Source organism: Delphinus delphis, chromosome 1, assembly GCF_949987515.2.
Source record: "Delphinus delphis chromosome 1, mDelDel1.2, whole genome shotgun sequence".
Lineage (NCBI taxonomy): Eukaryota > Metazoa > Chordata > Mammalia > Artiodactyla > Delphinidae > Delphinus > Delphinus delphis.
In genome coordinates this window covers 135,194,302-135,211,108 of record NC_082683.1, presented here as the reverse complement: position 1 = coordinate 135,211,108, position 16,807 = coordinate 135,194,302, and the positions used below count along the sequence as shown (strand labels likewise).

General features: G+C 49.8%; 1 protein-coding gene and 1 pseudogene across 1 annotated transcript in view; one reads left to right on the top strand and one right to left on the bottom strand.

Moving 5' to 3' along the window:
* QSOX1 (quiescin sulfhydryl oxidase 1) overlaps window positions 1–5,717 on the bottom strand; it is a 41,531-nt gene extending 35,814 nt beyond the window's left edge. Inside the window, exon 1 of the mRNA XM_060034958.1 lies at window positions 5,371–5,717. Coding sequence (XP_059890941.1) covers window positions 5,371–5,638 — 268 coding nt within the window. The 5' untranslated portion in view covers window positions 5,639–5,717. The remainder of the gene's footprint in view (window positions 1–5,370) is intronic.
* Window positions 5,718–6,381: 664 nt separating this feature from the next.
* Window positions 6,382–9,577, top strand: LOC132428663 (heterogeneous nuclear ribonucleoprotein A1-like; annotated as a pseudogene).
* The last annotated feature ends 7,230 nt before the right edge of the window (window positions 9,578–16,807 follow it).

Genomic DNA, 16,807 nt, shown 5'->3' with positions numbered 1-16,807 from the left:
CAGTGGTGAATGTGGGATCTGAACCCAGGATCTGAGCCTCCCCGGTGGTCTCGAGAGGGCCCAGGACACAACAGGGAGCTTCTCTGTTCCCAGCCAGGAAACTCAGAGGGGACAGGGTGGGGTGGGTATTAGTAATGGGGATGGAGGCGGGAGGTGATGCCTGAGAGTTCTCAGCTCCCAGCTCCTGGAAGGTCCGGGACTCCTTCTCTTCACGCCTTGATTCCCTGTACCTCCACAAAATGGAACCGGTGCCTCTTCTTACCAGCCCCAGCCCGAGGGGGAGGGGGAGGGGAAGCCTGGGGCCGGTCAGGTGCTGGGAGAGTCCGGGCTGAGAAATGTTTCCCAGGAATATCAACGTCAAGACCTTAAGGAGCCATAATGACCTATAAAGCTCTGTTCTGACCCTAATCACTGCGGACCTGACTGTTCGTCATTCTAGTAACCGTACCAGGAATAGAGAGGACCCTTATCTGGGTGCTCCACTGGTAAAGCAAAGCTGCATTTACGGGAAGTGCACTGCTGTCAAAGAGGTTCAGAGCTGGGGGAGAGAGGCTTTTTAAAGTGTCAGGTGACTTAATACCACAACCTGCAGGCCTAACACCAAAAGGATTAGCAGTCTCAGTCCAGCCCTACTCTTAGGGAGAAAAAAAACTTTCCTGGTGCAATTACTGCCTTGGCAAAGTAATCTCCCCACTGACAGAGTAAATGAGCAAATGGAGCGGACGGGAGGGGAGGGAAGTGTAGGCAGCACAGCTGCGGACCCTGGGTGGCGGGAGAGGGGATGCTTTCTGGTGAGGGGGATGGGCTCCTTCTGGAGTCACAGGCGGCATACCCACCCCACTCACAAGGCCAGGAAGGGGCACAGGACCCAGAGTCACAGGGCTTGCAGACAGCTGCAACTGGTCGAAGCACCATGAGCTCCACACGTCTCCTCTCTGGGTCTCTGTTTCCTCACCGGTCACACGAGGGCCAAGATGAAGGTGTCTCCAGTCCTTCCCAGCTCTGACAACCATGGGGTGTTGGATGGCAAAACACTCTCGCCAAGAAGCATGGCCATGAGGCCTCTGAGTGCTAAGCAGCCTGGGCCTCTGTTAAGGCAGGGGCCAGACCCACCCAAACCACAAGAGCCAGTCAGGTCGAGAGGTCAGAACGAGACCCGCGCCTGAGTCTCCGGGAGTCCTCCTGACACAGGGAGTTGGCCAGGCCTATGCCATTACCACGACATCCCTTCCTCCTTGTTGCCGGCTTCTGGGCAGTGAGGTCATGACGTGGACAAAATGCCTTCCCCGCCCCTCACACCTGGGTGACACACCAGGTCTGAGTCAAGAGGAGCCACGGCAGCCCCAGAAGACCTGGTCACTCACAGCCTCATCTGGAAGCCCGTGAGGCTTGTGCCATTGGTCTGCACGAGTGTTCAGTGAGCTGCTACCCTGCGCCAGGCTCTGCACTAGCAGCGCACGGGTACAAGCAGGAGAGGACAGCCCTGGGAGAGAAAAGGAGGAAACCAACACTGCTTGCTGTCACTCAACACCCACGCCTTACAAATCTCATCTCCACACTCTGCACAGGTCATTTTCCCACCTGGAGTACGCTTCCTCCTTCTCCCCGCTCTCCACCTGCCCAGGCTCTGGAGAGTCAGGAAGAGCTGGGTTCAAGAACCTCCTCCAGGGACTTCCCTGGTGGCGCAGTGGTTAAGAATCTGCCTGCCAATGCAGGGGATACAGGTTCAAGCCCTGGTCCGGGAAGATCCCACATGCCGCGGAGCAACTAAGTCCGTGAGCCACAACTACTGAGCCCATGAGCCACAGCTATTGAGCCAGTGCGCCACAACTACTGAAGCCCACGTGCCTAGAGCCCATGCTCCGCAACAAGAGAAGCCACCGCAAAGGGAAGCCTGCGCATCACAACCAAGAGTAGCCCCCACTCGCCGCAACAAGAGAAAGCTTGCACACAGCAACAAAGACCCAACGCAGCCAAAAATAAATAAATAGATAAATGAATAAACTTATTAAAAAAAAAAAAAAAGAACCTCCTCCAGGGACTTCCCTGGTGGTCCAGTGGTTAAGACACTGTGCTTCCACTGCAAGGGGCGTGGGTTTGATCCCTGGTCTGGGAACTGAGATCCCACATGCTGCATGGTGGGGCCAAAAATAGAAAAAAATAAAATAAAAAAAGAACCCCCTCCAGCATCTGTGTAATCTTGGGCAAGTTACTTATCGGTTAAAAAAAAAAAAAGTTATCTGTTGCTCAGATATTTTCTCATAAAGATTATACACAACAGTGGCCTATAGAGGCCCTCAGCACAGTGCCTGACATAAGGCAAGTGTATAATAAATAACTGCTTAGATAAAGGCCTTTGGTGACCAGGCCTCTGTCACTTTCCCCTTCCCTGAATTCCCAAAACAAGAAATGACTGAGTTATGCTCTTTTGACCCTTTTCAAATACAGCTTCTTACTGGTGCCAATTTCCCTGCTGTGTGATTTACCCAATGGCAATGTAAACAATACTCTGCACACAGAGGTCACTCAACAAGTATCTGCTGACTGATTAGCCAGTGACGAGGACTGAAGGTCTAAAATGAACACAATCAATTTCCCAAACACACGGTGAGGCAGTAAGAGTTGCTCTGGAATAGAAAGGGGTGAGCCAGACCCTTAGAAACAAGCGCTCTGCCCCAGGGTAACAACTGCCGCAGAGAACCTAGCCTACAATTTACTGAAGAAATGAGCCGGGGCCAGTCAGATTAAATGCCTGAGGCCAGTTGGGCAGGGTTGCAAAATTCTTCTCTCCTCTCATGACCTTCCACAGTCTCACTGCTCCTACCCAAGGCATTCATACCAATGGCAGAGGGCAGGGGCCACAGGCCCATGGGCCCAGGGTGGTGCGAGAGCAACCCTCTGCCGGCCCACGACCAAACTTTCTCAAGGAACCTCAGAATACGGAGATGTTAAAGGGCCTCACCAGGAAACACCTCCTTGGATTGGAGTGGAAGCATTCTTTATCATTGCAGGCCAACACCAGGTTCGGCCAGCGCTCCCCCCAACATGATCTTGCTTAGGGGGCTGACACCTCCATGGTTCATGGGAGACTTCCAGTTCTCACCTGAATCTCCCATCTCCCATGGACTGTGGTTCATCTCTACGGACACCATTTTCCTTTCTGACGTTAAGTTTTGATTTGCTTTTTTTAGGGAAACTCTCACTCCATGCACTGGGGAGAAGACCCCTTTGGGAAGTGGCAACCCTCATCCAGGAGCAGGCTGGGTCAGAATCCGGATGTGCAATTCATTGGAAAACTCTGGGTTGCCAGAGGCCAAACCCATGAGTCAGCTGGAAGCTAATCTTTCTGTTCAGCACTCTCAAGATGTAAGAATCTTCTAGATTGAGTCCACCTGCGGCCATTAAGGGACTTCTATGGCCTCAAAGTGTAAACTGATGTAGGAATTTTTATGACGTTCAGGCCACAGTGTCCCCTGAACACCTAGTGCCCCTCAGGTGTTCCAGCTCCAAGTTCAACACTCTTCCTACCTCCTGCCCTGACCAGATGTGCTGACATCACTGAAATGATGCAGTGGGAAGAGCTGCTGAGAAATGGCACATTCAAGTGATGGGAACAGAGAGGCATGCAGACAAGTGTCTGCGTGTAAACTGGAGGGAAAACGGTTCATCGGTTTTGTTTAAAAATAACTTTCCGGGCTTCCCTGGTGGCGCAGTGGTTGAGAGTCCGCCTGCCGATGCAGGGGACGCAGGTTCGTGCCCCGGTCCGGGAAGATCCCACATGCCGCAGAGCGGCTGGGCCCGTGAGCCATGGCCGCTGAGCCTGCGTGTCCGGAGCCTGTGCTCCGCAACGAGAGAGGCCACAACAGTGAGAGGCCTGTGTACCGCAAAAAAAAAAAACAAAAAAAACAACAAAAAAACCTTTCCAAGACCATATGGCTAACAGATGATACATCTTTCCATCTAACCACTTCAGGAACCACCCTGCAAGCTGCTCAAGGGAAGAGGTGGCCTGAGTTTGAAAACCAACATCTACAAATGCACTACTCTACCACAAACAGTTGAGTGTATCAAGAAAACGGCACAGCAGGGGAACAACAGTTCCAGTTCTTCCCTCTCCAGGAAGAGGCCTACGCCCTAAGATGCCTCATTCAGTGACCGCTGAAGGTCAGCAGCCCTGCTAGGGCCCTAGCACCACCTAGTTATCAGGAAATAACTCCATTCAGAGGCAGCAAATCAGAATCAAACCACTACCATCACGCCACGCCAGCCCCGCCAAATACCCACTACCTGGTCTAGGCAGATGGATGACACCACACGGATCTTTACCTGTGCAAAGGAAACTCTGAGATAATACACATCAAGTACTCACTCAGGAAGGTGTCTGACATACAATACAGTAAGCACTCAATAAATATTCATTACTATTGTTGCCATATTTACTCAGCTCCAATCTTAAGTTTTTAAAAACATTAACCTTTCTGTAATGGAGTACACCTTTAAATCTCTATAACTCTATTAGCAGTCGGTCGTCTTATCCCTCTACCCCTCCAGCTGTTAGTAAATGAATGGTGGGTCTCACAACTGACAGTCTCTTAGAATGAAGGAAATACGGTATTAGTGGTCAGGCCAATGAAGGAGAAAATGGAGCAAGGGCCAAACCCACACCAAGAGGCTGCCCTCAGTCGGGCCTCTGGGCTCACAGGTTGAAGCAGAAGGAGAAGGTGCAGAAGGAGGGGGAAAGAGAAGGATGTGGCCCAGAAGCTAAGGAGCTGGAGGCAGCAGGTCAGGAGCGGCCGGGAAACAGCAAACAGGGAAACTCTGCCTCAAAGATACAGCTGAGAAAGGAAGTCTACGTTACCAGCAGGGTCTACTAGCCAACGGGTGGGGAAAGGAAGGAGGGAGTGGGAATAGGGGCGACGGCAGAATGAGTATCAGTTCTTTTTCTCCCCAGCACTGATCCCACCGCAGCTGGGGAACTTGGTAGGAAGGGGTCTGCCACAAGGCTGAACTACAGGAAGCCGTAAGGTGTCAGGGAGGAGGAACAAAGGAGACCACGTCGCAGGTATGGGGGCCATAAGCCGGCAGAAGACTGACAAGGAAAGCAGAGCAGGTCTGGGGACCCAGACCGCGGGGACGGGGAGAAAACTCGGGACACCGGTCAAGGGGAAGAAGAAAGGGAGGGGCGGGAGCTAAAGATGGAGCTGAGGGCTGAGAAACTGGGGGGAACTGGGAGGGGCAGAGAGGAAGATGGGCGGAGGTGACAGGCAGGAGGAAGCGGAGAGCGTTTAAGGGGCCTCCGTGAGGCAGGTGGCGGGGATCCGCCCAGGTGGGGCGAGGGGAGCGAGCCTCCCCCAGCACCCAGTTTCTCACCTTTGACGTCTTTGGCCAGCGCCTTCCACGTCGGGGCGAAGGCGATGCAGTGGCCGCACCAGGAGGCGAAGAACTCCACCGCCCAGGCGCTCTGGGAGTCCAGCACGGCGTCGCGCAGGGTGCCAGCCTGCAGCAGCGTCAGCGGGTCGGAGGGCGAGTAGAGCGCCGAGCGCGGGGCTGCGCCAGCGCCGGACACCACCAGCAGCAGCGACAGCAGCAGCAGCAGCAGCGACGGCTGCGGCCCGGAGCCGCGTCCACAGCACTCCATCCTCTGCAGCTGCGCGGAGTCTACCACTGCGCACAACTTTCGGACGACTTGGTGCCGGGCGCCTCCACCGCACCTCTTGTCTCCGTCGCGGGGAGGAGCCACGTGACCCCGCCCACCGTGGCCTGGTGCCGCCCCCGCCGCCGGCCAGTGGGCAGGAAAGCCGACGAGGGACGAAAACCGGAACCGGGCGCTGGAGTCCGGGCCCGGCTGCGAGCGCCTCCTTCGCAGTCCGCCGAGACCTCAGAGCTAGTCGGGTTCCCGACTCGGCCCCAGGAGGCAGGGAGCTCAGCCCAGGCCCCGGAGCCCCCCCGCCGCCGCCAAACGATAGGTGTGGGACATCCGCAGGGCAGAGTCCCGGGCCCGCGTTCCTGTCGCTATTGGGGACTCTGGGAAGTCATTTGGCCTCTCACAGGCCCCGTATCCAACGGGAAAAGAGTCCGTTGGAATAGATTGGACCGATTTATGCTGTTCCCAGAAGGTTCTGGGGATCCCACCAAGCGATAAGAAGTTGTGAATTAGAAGCACGTGGGAGAGAAGGACGGGTGGTAGGACAGTCTCTGACTCTGTGACCACTATGACGCCACAGGGATCAGATGTGCCCACACCCCGCACTCCCCAAGGCCTGTGATCATCTAAGGAAAATATTATTTGAGGGCTTCCTAATTATGAATTAGAGGCCCCCTTCCATTTTAGTCTGGGCTGGATTGGCGTGGTCCATTGGGTGGAATCAGAGTTCCCTCAGCATGCAGGCCTGGCCACCTAAGGTTGTTAGGACGATTCCTCCAACTGGGGCTCCCAGCAGCCCAGGTACCCCACATCTAACTCTCCAGCCTACACACAGATCTCCATATTCACTTACATATCCCTCTCACGAGTAACCTGATAACTAATCTTGTGTTCATGTGTACTAAAGTGTTGATGATTAATTTTCTGTGGTCTACCTTTTGTAGTTCCAGTGCTGAGTTATCTTAACGGGAGCAGGCGTTCCTCAGAGTGCCGTCACGTGATCTTTTCCCTTTGTGTCTGCTGGGTTAGGCCACCTCACCTGTAAGCCATCTGAGACTAGATTTGTTATTCATTCAACATTTACGGAGTGGTTTCTTTGTGTCAGGCACTGCTCTAAGGTACTAAGGCTGAGGCAGTAAATAAAACCAAGACTCTACAGTCATGGAACTTATGTTCTAGTGTGGATAGGGATAGAGAGATGTAAATGTTGATCCTATGTTGACAAAGGCTATGAAGACATGTACAATAGGGTAAGAATAAAGTGACAGAGGAAGTGGTATTTTATTTTAGACAGGGAGGTCAGTGATGGGCCCATCCCTGATATTTGCAGGGCCAGGGTAAATAGTGCAAATGGAGGCACGCGTATCATATGTCTACATAATTTAAAATTATAAACCAATTTAAACTGTTATGTAAAATTCCTGTCCTTTCATGTTGACAAGTATACCTTCATAATAATCTGGAAGGCCAAACTTAAGTTTAGAAATCTCAGACTTCCCCCAAGATGTGCACTGGAATGGGGCTGCTTAGGTCCCTGGCCCTCAACCTTCCTCCTACTCTTTGCACCCCAGCTCTATCCCATACTTCAAGGGAACTTGTGCCCACACCTATAGCATCCCTGTCTGCACATCTGAGCTCCATCTATACCTCCAGCAAATAGCCGCTCCTTGGTTCCTTAAGAGAACAGACCTTGGAAAAAGGCTGATGCAGTCTCTAGAAGCTGGCCTGGTGCTACTGGGGTAGGGAGTTCTAGGGTCTCGTGCACCCGCAGTATGATCTAAAAGGGGTGAGGCACAGGGGCTTTGGGTGGACTCATCCCCTTGGCCCATGGTCTTCTAGCTCTGTGGAAAGAGGTGTGGCTGGAAGAGGTCCAGAGAGCTCAGAAGACAAGGTAGGGGCTCCTCCTGCCCCAGCCTTAAGGTAGTTCTAAAGGGATAACATTTGAGACAAAGACCCGAATGAAGAATGGGAGGGAAACTTGTGGCAATGTGAGATAAGAGCATTCCAGGCAGAGATCTGGAGATTGGAGCTTGGCTCCCTTCATGAATTCGTATTCTCTGTGCCTGAACAGAGAATAGGCTTTGAACATATTCTCAAGTTCAAAGTCTTGAACTGCATAGATAGTCCCCTAGCAACCCTGGATTCCAAGGGGTGGAAGTACTCCAGCGGCTAAATCAGGGGCCAGGAAAAGTCAAGTGCCTTCACATGTCTCTATTGTTAAAAAATGTTATAGTTATCTTCCCCAGGGAATTCCCTGGGAATTAAGGGGACAGTTTTGGCTAAACATGAAGAGTACCTGGGAAGCACAACTCACATAAGTACACGAAGATTTGCTTGTTCACATGTCTATTTCAGAATATCAGAAATGAAAAAGAATACAAATGATTTGAATGGAATAAAGTTTCTTGGCAATGGGGCCAAAGAAATTAGCCTTGAGAGTTGTAAAATCTGGGGCTTCAATATCTCAGAACAGCAATACAGGGATTTTTTTTTTTTTTTGCGGTACGCGGGCCTCTCACTGTTGTGGCCTCTCCCGTTGCAGAGCACAGGCTCCAGATGCGCAGGCTCAGCGGCCATGGCTCACAGGCCCAGCCGCTCCACGGCATCTGGGATCCTCCCAGTCCGGGGCACGAACTCGTGTCCCCTGCATCGGCAGGCGGACTCTCAACCACTGCGCCACCAGGGAAGCCCAATACAGGGATTTTCAACTTTAAGTCTTGGACGTCTGTTCGAACAGAATCTTAAAAGGAGTCTCCAATAAAAGCAAGCTGCCCATAAACAGAGGGATGGATAAAGAAGATGTGGTAAAGAGATACGTTCGGTAGATCTCCTTCCTGCCCGTGGATGCTGCCGAGTAAGCATCGTTGACGTCTCCCCCCCGCCCGCCTCCACTGCCGTCGTGTCTAAGTCAGAGTCACCCAAAGAGCCCGAACAGCTGTGGAAGCGCTGCATCGGAGGTCTGAACTTTGAAACAACCGATGACAGTCTGAGGAGCCATTGTGAGCGCTCACAGACTGTGTGGTAACGAGGGATCCCAGCACCAGGCGCTCCAGAGACTTCGGGGTTGTCACGTGTGCCACTGTGGAGGAGGTGGATGCGGCCATGAAGGCAAGGCCACACGAGGTGGATGGAAGAGTTGGGGAACCAAAGAGGGCCGTCTCAAGAGAAGATTCTCGAAGACCTGGTGCCCACTTAACTGTGAAAAAGATTTTTGTTGGTGGCATTAAAGGAGACACTGAAGAACATCACCTAAGAGATTATTTTGAACAGTATGGGAAAACTGAAGTGATTGAAATCACGACTGACCGAGGCAGTGGCAAAAAGAGAGGCTTTGCTTTTGTAACCTTTGATGACCATGACTCTGTAGACAAGATTGTCATTCAGAAATACCACACTGTGAATGGCCACAACTGTGAAGTAAGGAAAGCCCTATCTCAGCAAGAGACGGCTAGTGCCTCATCCAGCCAAAGAAGTCAAAGTGGTTCTGGAAACTTTGGTGGTGGTCGTGGAGGGGGTTTTGGTGGGAATGACAGCTTTGGTCGTGGAGGAAACTTCAGTGGTCGAGCTGGCTTTGGTGGCAGCTGCAGTGGTGGTGGATATGGTGGCAGTGGGGATGGCTATAATGGATTTAGTAACAATGGAAGCAATTTTGGAGGTGGTGGAAGCTACAATGATTTTGGCAGTTACAACAATCAATCTTCAAATTTTGGACCCATGAAAAGAGGAAACTTTGGAGGCAGAAGTTCTGGCCCCTATGGTGGTGGAGGCCAATACTTTGCCAAACCCCCAAACCAAGGTGGCTGTGGTGGTTCCAGCAGCAGAAGTAGCTGTGGCAGTGGCAGAAGGTTTTGGTTACTGCCAGGAAACAAAGCTTAGCAGGAGAGGAAGCCAGGGAAGTGACAGGGAAGCTACAGGTTACAACGGATTTGTGAACTCGGCCAAGCACAGTGGTGGCAGCGCCTAGGTGCTACAAAGAAGACACGTTTTAGACAGTGCTCATGTGTATGGGCAAAAACACTCGAGGATTGTGTTTGTGACTAATCGTATAACAGGTTATTTTAGTTTCTGTTCTGTGGAAAGTGTAAAGCATTCCAACAAAGCATTTTAATGTATATATATATATTTTTGCACCCATGCTGTTGATTGCTAAATGTAATAGTCTGATCATGACGCTGAATAAATATCTTTTTTAAAAAAAAAAAAGATGTGGTACATATATACAATGGAATATTACTTAGCAATAAAAAAGAACAGAATAATGTCATTTGCAGCAACATGGATGAACCTAGAGATTGTCATATTGAGTGAAGTAAGTCAGCCATAGAAAGATAAATATCATATGATATCACTTATATGTGGAATCTAAAAAAAAGGGGGTACAGGGCTTCCCTGGTGGCGCAGTGGTTGAGACTCCGCCTGCCGATGCAGGGGACACAGGTTCGTGCCCCGGTCCGGGAAGATCCCACATGCCACAGAGCGGCTGGTCCCGTGAGCCATGGCCGCTGAGCCTGCGCGTCCGGAGCCTGTGCTCCTCAACGGGAGAGGCCACAACAGTGAGAGGCCTGTGTACCACACACACAAAAAAAGGGCGGGGTACAAATGAACTTACTTATGAAACAGAAGTAAAGTCACAGAGGTAGAAAACAAACTTATGGTTACCAGGGAATAAGTTGGGGGGAGGGAAAATTGGGAGATTGGGACTGACATATACACACTACTATATATAAAATAGATAACTAATAATAACCTGCTGTATAGCACAGGGAACTCTACTCAATAGTCTGTAATGGCCTACATGGGAAAAGAACCTTAAAAAAAAAAAGAGTGGATATATGTATAACTGATTCACTTTGCTGTACATCTGAAACTAACACAACATTGTAAGTCAACTATACTCCAAAAAGAGTTTTTTTAATAAAAAATAAAATTTAAAAAAAGCAAGATGAAAGTTGTGACCTACAGCAATAACCACTTTCTGTGGTCCATGGGGCTTCTTGGGAACCCCAGGGGTCCACAGGCTACCATTGGAAAACCACTGGTCTAGAACTGAAAGCAGAAAACATAAGTATCACAGCTTCCCTGCTTGCCCTTCCAGGAGCTTCCTGGGATGAAAAGGTGGCAGAGGAGGAAATCTACTCAGGAATGGGGTGTGGAGGGGAAACGTGTGCTGAGGAAAGCATTGAAAGCTAGCCAACTTCCCTGTTCCCCTTCCTGCATAGAGGCTATAGGAAAGTGAGGCAAGAGAAATCAGATGAGAGGATAATGATAGTATTGGCTAATAGTTTACATCTGCTCTTCAGAGCACTTAAAGATGTTACTCATTTAATCCTCATGCCAACCCTATGAGGGTGAGAGTATTATTATCCCATTTTTACAGATGAGAAGACTGAGGTCGAAGGAGACCTGCTGACTTTCCCACTTGTGAATCATTCATGTGTTATGCATAAATAAAAGAGAAGGAATTGGGGAGTCTGTCCACCAAAAATGAGATAGATGGTAAGAGGAATGCAGCTGATACACCAGTACAGATAATGATGGTGAGCAAAAGAACAGTGTTAGGTAAAATATGTCATGTGGTAGCAGAGCATTAGATGACTTTCCACTTACTCATTAGCACTGAGGATCAGATGGTGTGAGCAGCTGTAAGGCAGGTGCCCAGAATCTTTGCTTTGTCTCTTCAGAACTTGCCTCTTGGTCTTCTAGATGAACATCTCCATAGCTAGGGTTGGTTAGAATACCAGTTGTGAGAGTCAGAAGACAGGTAGTCAGAGTCTGTATCACTTAGATATGGCAGAAAAAAGAAGGCACATTCAAAAGTTTTGCTGAGTGGGGTGCTAATGGATGGACTGGTTCCAGAGGTGTGTGCGGGTAGAGGGAACCGACGAGAGATGTGAGGTCCTTAGCGACTGACAACAGGATGAAGTCCTTTTAGCACTCCTCCATGGGAGGAGACAAGGGGAGGGAACCCTGTGAGGAAGACCAATGGGTTCTGGAGTCCAAGAAGAGAGGCCACCCAACAGGAGCGGTGACCCCAAAATGCCGCCACTGCCAGGGACACAGAGCCAGGAGGAGAGCAGGGAGGCATCAGGAAAGTCTCGCTTCCCCCTCTTTCTCCCCCAGTCCTCTGCTGTCTTGCCATTGCCTCCCACTGGCCAAACACAGTCAAAGCCAGAGATGAGAATGCCCTGATTATAGCCCACAGTGGTGGGCTTCCAGGACAAAAGGCAGGTTAGAGGAGGGTGGAGAATGCAGAATACTGTACCTAAACTTGGGCTCTTCAAGAAATGAGAATGGAAAACACAAAACTCCCTGACCATCCTTCTGTGAGTCTCCTGTGTGGGAGCGGGGAACTGGAGATCTACCCATCCACCAGACAGAGAGCCAGCACACGAGGGCAGCTGAGCAATTCCTTCCCAGCAACTGGTTCTTTCCTGTTCAGACTTAGTCCAATGGTCTTATTCTTTATCTGTCAAGGAGACTGAGGCCCAGAAAGGTGAAGGCACTTGCTCAAGGCCACATAGCAAGGTCATGGTAGAGTCCATTCTTGTCAGACTTTCCAACATAGCTATCGAAGTACTGAGATGGGGACCGCTGTGAACGGGATATTTGGGGCAGAACCCCATGTTCAGGTAAAGCTTTCCTGGTCCTAAGTCATTTGTTGGCAATTCAAAGGGAATAGGCACCCCACATACACATATTTATAGCCCCCCGGCATGCTTCTACCCATCCTCCACCGCTCGCCCTCTGCCTCCAAGGAGAGCTGATTATTTAAAGTGGAATGAAGATATAAGGCTGTATGCTTGAGGCCTTGTTGTTCGGGCTCTCTGGCCAATATCAGGAGCGAAGCCTTTTAGGAACCTGCAAGTCATCAAATGAGGCCTGAGGTCAAAAGCAAGAAGGCCACATTGCTGAGTCGCTGCGTTAGAGGGTGCTCAGTCTTCCCCATAGGAGGCTTCTGGGGACCTTGCCAAATTTGTGGTACTTGTGAGACTGATTCGAGAGAAATTTAGGCTTCCAGAAGAGATGTCCAAGCACTTATTGAGCGCTTACTAGGGGCCGAGCTAAGTAAAGGGGCTTTGGGTGGGAGTATGGGGGGCGGTGTCAGTGAATAATACCCCTGTGTCCCCTCTCAAGTAAGAAACAAGCACAAGACACAAATGGAAACCAAAACTGCTCCACTTTCTTACAGACAAAGCTGATTGGAGAATGTGGCTTAGATGCACTTCCACAAAGTGTTCCTAATTAAACATGACCCCCGACTCCAGGCCTTCTCTGCAGGGGCTGAGCCTGTCTGGTAAGCTGGCTGAATGGAGGAGAAGACATGAGACGGCACCTGCCCACACATAGGCTGCCAGGTTCCAGAGAAGGAGACTCTGGAGGGACTGAGCCACACGGTGGAGTTCCTTTCCCCAAACTTAGCAGTTAAGTCACCCGTCTTCTCTCTCGGTGAGGCAAGGGAGGACCAGAAAAAAGGTGGACGCTTCCTCCTATAGTTTGCTCTCTTTTGGGGTTGGGGTACAGTGGAAATTTCACTTATCAACCCTGAACCTTTTGCATGTTTTATCTCACTTAATCCTCAGAATTATCTTATAATATTGTGATCTCTGTCTTAACAGACATGGTCACGGAGGCATAGAGAGCTAAATAACTTGCCCAAGGTCACACAGCTATACGAGGGAGGAGTTGCATTTCAACATCAGATCTCTGCCTCTAAAAATCAATTTGGTTTGCTACATTTTAATTTTTTAAACAATGCTGTCTATGTGGAGCCAGACTCATAGCTAGGAAGCAAGGAATCCAGGCTGAACTGCTAAAACCTTTTGCCACATCTTCAGGATTAGAATGAAGCAATTTCAAGATAGCTCAGGCAGTAATATAGATCTGCAAGCCCTGCAGTAAGCTTGTGGAAGACTTCTGTGATCTGTAATAAATGTCTGTACATTTATTACCTCATATTATTTGTTTGCTTGTTGTCAGCCCTCAGAATTTTAGTCAAGTCTTTGAAAATTCCAGCCTATCTTTGCAGGGCCGAGATAAAATTTTTTAATTAATTAATTAATTTACATTTATTTTTGGCTGTGTTGGGTCTTCGTTGCTGCACGCAGGCTTTTCTCTAGTTGTGGTGAGCTGGGGCTACTCTTCGTTGCGGTGCGCGGGCTTCTCATCGCGGTGGCTTCTCGTGTTGCGGAGCATGGGTTCTAGGCGCGTGGGCTTCAGTAGTTGTGGCTCGCGGGCTCTAGAGCGCGGGCTCAGCAGTTGTGGTGCACGGGCTTAGTTGCTCCGCAGCATGTGAGATCTTCTCAGACCAGGGCTCGAGCCCGTGTGCCCTGCATTGGCAGGCGAATTCTCAATCACTGCATCACCAGGGAATCCCTAAGATAAATATTTAGTCTAGAATTATAAGCTGGAACCAGTGCAGTGTGGGTAGTTACAGAGGAAACAAGATAACTTCAAAGGGATGTCGAAACTCAGAGGAACAGTATCTGAGCCTCCTGGTCAGCTGAAGGGGCGGCCTGAGATTCTGGGATTTGTCTGAATAAGTGAGCACCTTAGGAGGACTCTTGGTTGTACTCAAGAAAACCCTAACTGAATCAGCTGAAGCAGGGAAGGGGAATCGATTGCCTCGAAGAACCAAATCAACGGTAGGGCAAAGCCATACCTGGCCTCAGAGACACCATGACACCATCTTACTCTGCATTTCTAGTCTCTGTACACTGGCTTTATTCTCTTAGCCGGGCTGCTTCTGAAAGTCCAGAATTCTGGCCTTAGCTTTCAATTTGAGATCAGAGGGAAAAAAAGCCAGAACTTCTCTCCTGACCCTAGTTTGAAACATACTGGGGAAAACTCTGGCCAGGCTTGGATTATTTGTTTATTCCTAGATTAGTCACTATGATCAGGGAGGTCATATCACCACGGGGGTGAGCACCATAATTGGCCGCCCCGACCATAATTACATGTTTGGAGTAAAAGAGGATCAATTTTCCAAAGAAAAAGGAGTACTGTTATCAGGGGAAGAGGGTAAATGAGGCAGCGCAGACCAAAGCAGATGATGTCCGGCACCAGGAGGCAGAGGGGTAAGAATCAAACGGGAGAATGTGAAAGAGTCTAGCCACTGTCCAGGACAGCAGGGCTCAACTAATACTTGTTTTTTTAAATAGTAGGAAAGGCTAAGGTCTGAGCACACCTGGAGGTCACAATACCTACGTCCAGATGTGTCACGAATGCGCCAGAGATTTTCAGGGGTCCGGATAAACTTGACTCAAGCCATTTAGTTGCAAAAGTGGGGAGAAGCATATATAGAGAAGAAAGGATATCTTGCAAGAATTTGCCTAGCCCACAGTAGGTACTCAATTAACGCTTTTTGCATGAACTGCCCAAATGAAATACTGAGTGTTTTCATGTTCCCAGATGACTACATCAGCATCCAGATGTTGCATTCTTATTTTACGACGGCCTTGCTTATCAGCAGACACCCTGAAGAACTTCACAAGTCTCCACCTCTCCTTCCTTATGGAATCCACTTACTCCATGCTATTGTCCATGGTTCAGCCACACCCCTTCAGCCCTGGTTCTCACTCTTCTGCCCAGCCCCTGGAGGGGATGCTTCTGTTGGACAGATGGGATTTCTAGATTTTCTGTGCCCAGACATTGCCATCGTATCTCCCGAGGTGCCAAGCTCGGCTGTTTGGTGGTTGGCCCTGCCTCACCTGCAGCTACGCACTGTACCCTCTGGTCCAGAAGGGGAGTTGGGATGCAGTGTCTGCTACTGTACTTTCATAAAAACATGAAAGACTCTGACAGCCATTTGGTGAGCCTCAAGTTTCCTAGTTGGCCTTCATGGTCTCCTCTTCCCAACTTTGCCCTACCATCTAAAATAAAAGTTCCCTATCTTCCTGTCCTTTCTGGAAACTTGTTTATGTTAATAATCATCTTGGGCTTCCCTGGTGGCGCAGTGGTTGAGGGTCCGCCTGCCGATGCAGGGACACGGGTTCGTGCCCCGGTCCGGGAGGATCCCACGTGCCGCGGAGCGGCTGGGCCCGTGAGCCATGGCCGCTGGGCCTGCGCGTCCGGAGCCTGTGTTCCGCAACGGGAGAGGCCACAACAGTGAGAGGCCATCGTACCGCAAAAAAAAAAAAAAAATAATCGTCTTGAAAGTAATCACACTTGTGATGGTCTCCCTTACCCATTCACTGACTGTGGGACGTGAGATCTCTCTTCTTTTGTCTTTGCATGTCCTAGTCGATGCTCAGATGTTGGTAAGAAAAAAGATAATCATTATCCTTATGGCAACTATGAATCGTTGCTATTGCTGTTTTCCTGAAAGAGTACCAGCACTTTCTACCATATATCCCTCTGTAAATATGAAATTTAAAAGTATTATCAGCACATTCCTTCTCTTCCTATTTATTTATTAAAATTCTAACATAAAACTTTATGCCAGAGAAAAGTGCTGAGCTCAACATTCTGTTCCTCCCAGCTCCTTTTGGGAATCTTGGCCTTGAGCGATGTAACAAGTCCATAGAACCGCCACATAACTGGCTTATGTCATCTAGAAATACAGCAAGTGAATAAACAACAGAAATGGAGACTTTTTGGTAATACATATTGGAGGGGCTCTCTCCTTATTTCTCTTTATATCCCTTGTCCAGTTATTATATATCTTTCTCCTCCACCGTTTGCATGTTAGTGAGATTTGAAGACATTCTATTCCATCGTCATTCTCCTGATAATTTCCTTTTGTCTCCTTGCTTTCCATTTTGGAGAAAAAAATGGAATCATTTTCATGGCAATAGGGGACTGGGAGGAGGAGTAGAGAGGTGCTTGCAGAAGAGATCGTGGTGCCCTGGTGTTATTTCCCTGGTCCTCCGCCCTCAGTGACCAGGACCAAATGTTAAGCGCAGCCTGGCTTCCACGGCAGAGCATGCCCGTCTCCTATAGATCTCGGATCGCCAGCACTTAATCACAAAAGAGCCTCTGTCCCTGTTATACTGATGGCTCTCAGCCTCCCGGGGGTGCATCTTCTCCCCTCCCCTTCTGCAAAGAGAGCCAGAAGAGAAGCATGACCCCTAGCATGCAAACACTCTGTAAATGCTGGTGCCTTCCCTCCCCTTCCCTCTCCTGGGAAGCAGGCAGGTTTGTTGGATCCCAGAAGGCAGTGTTACG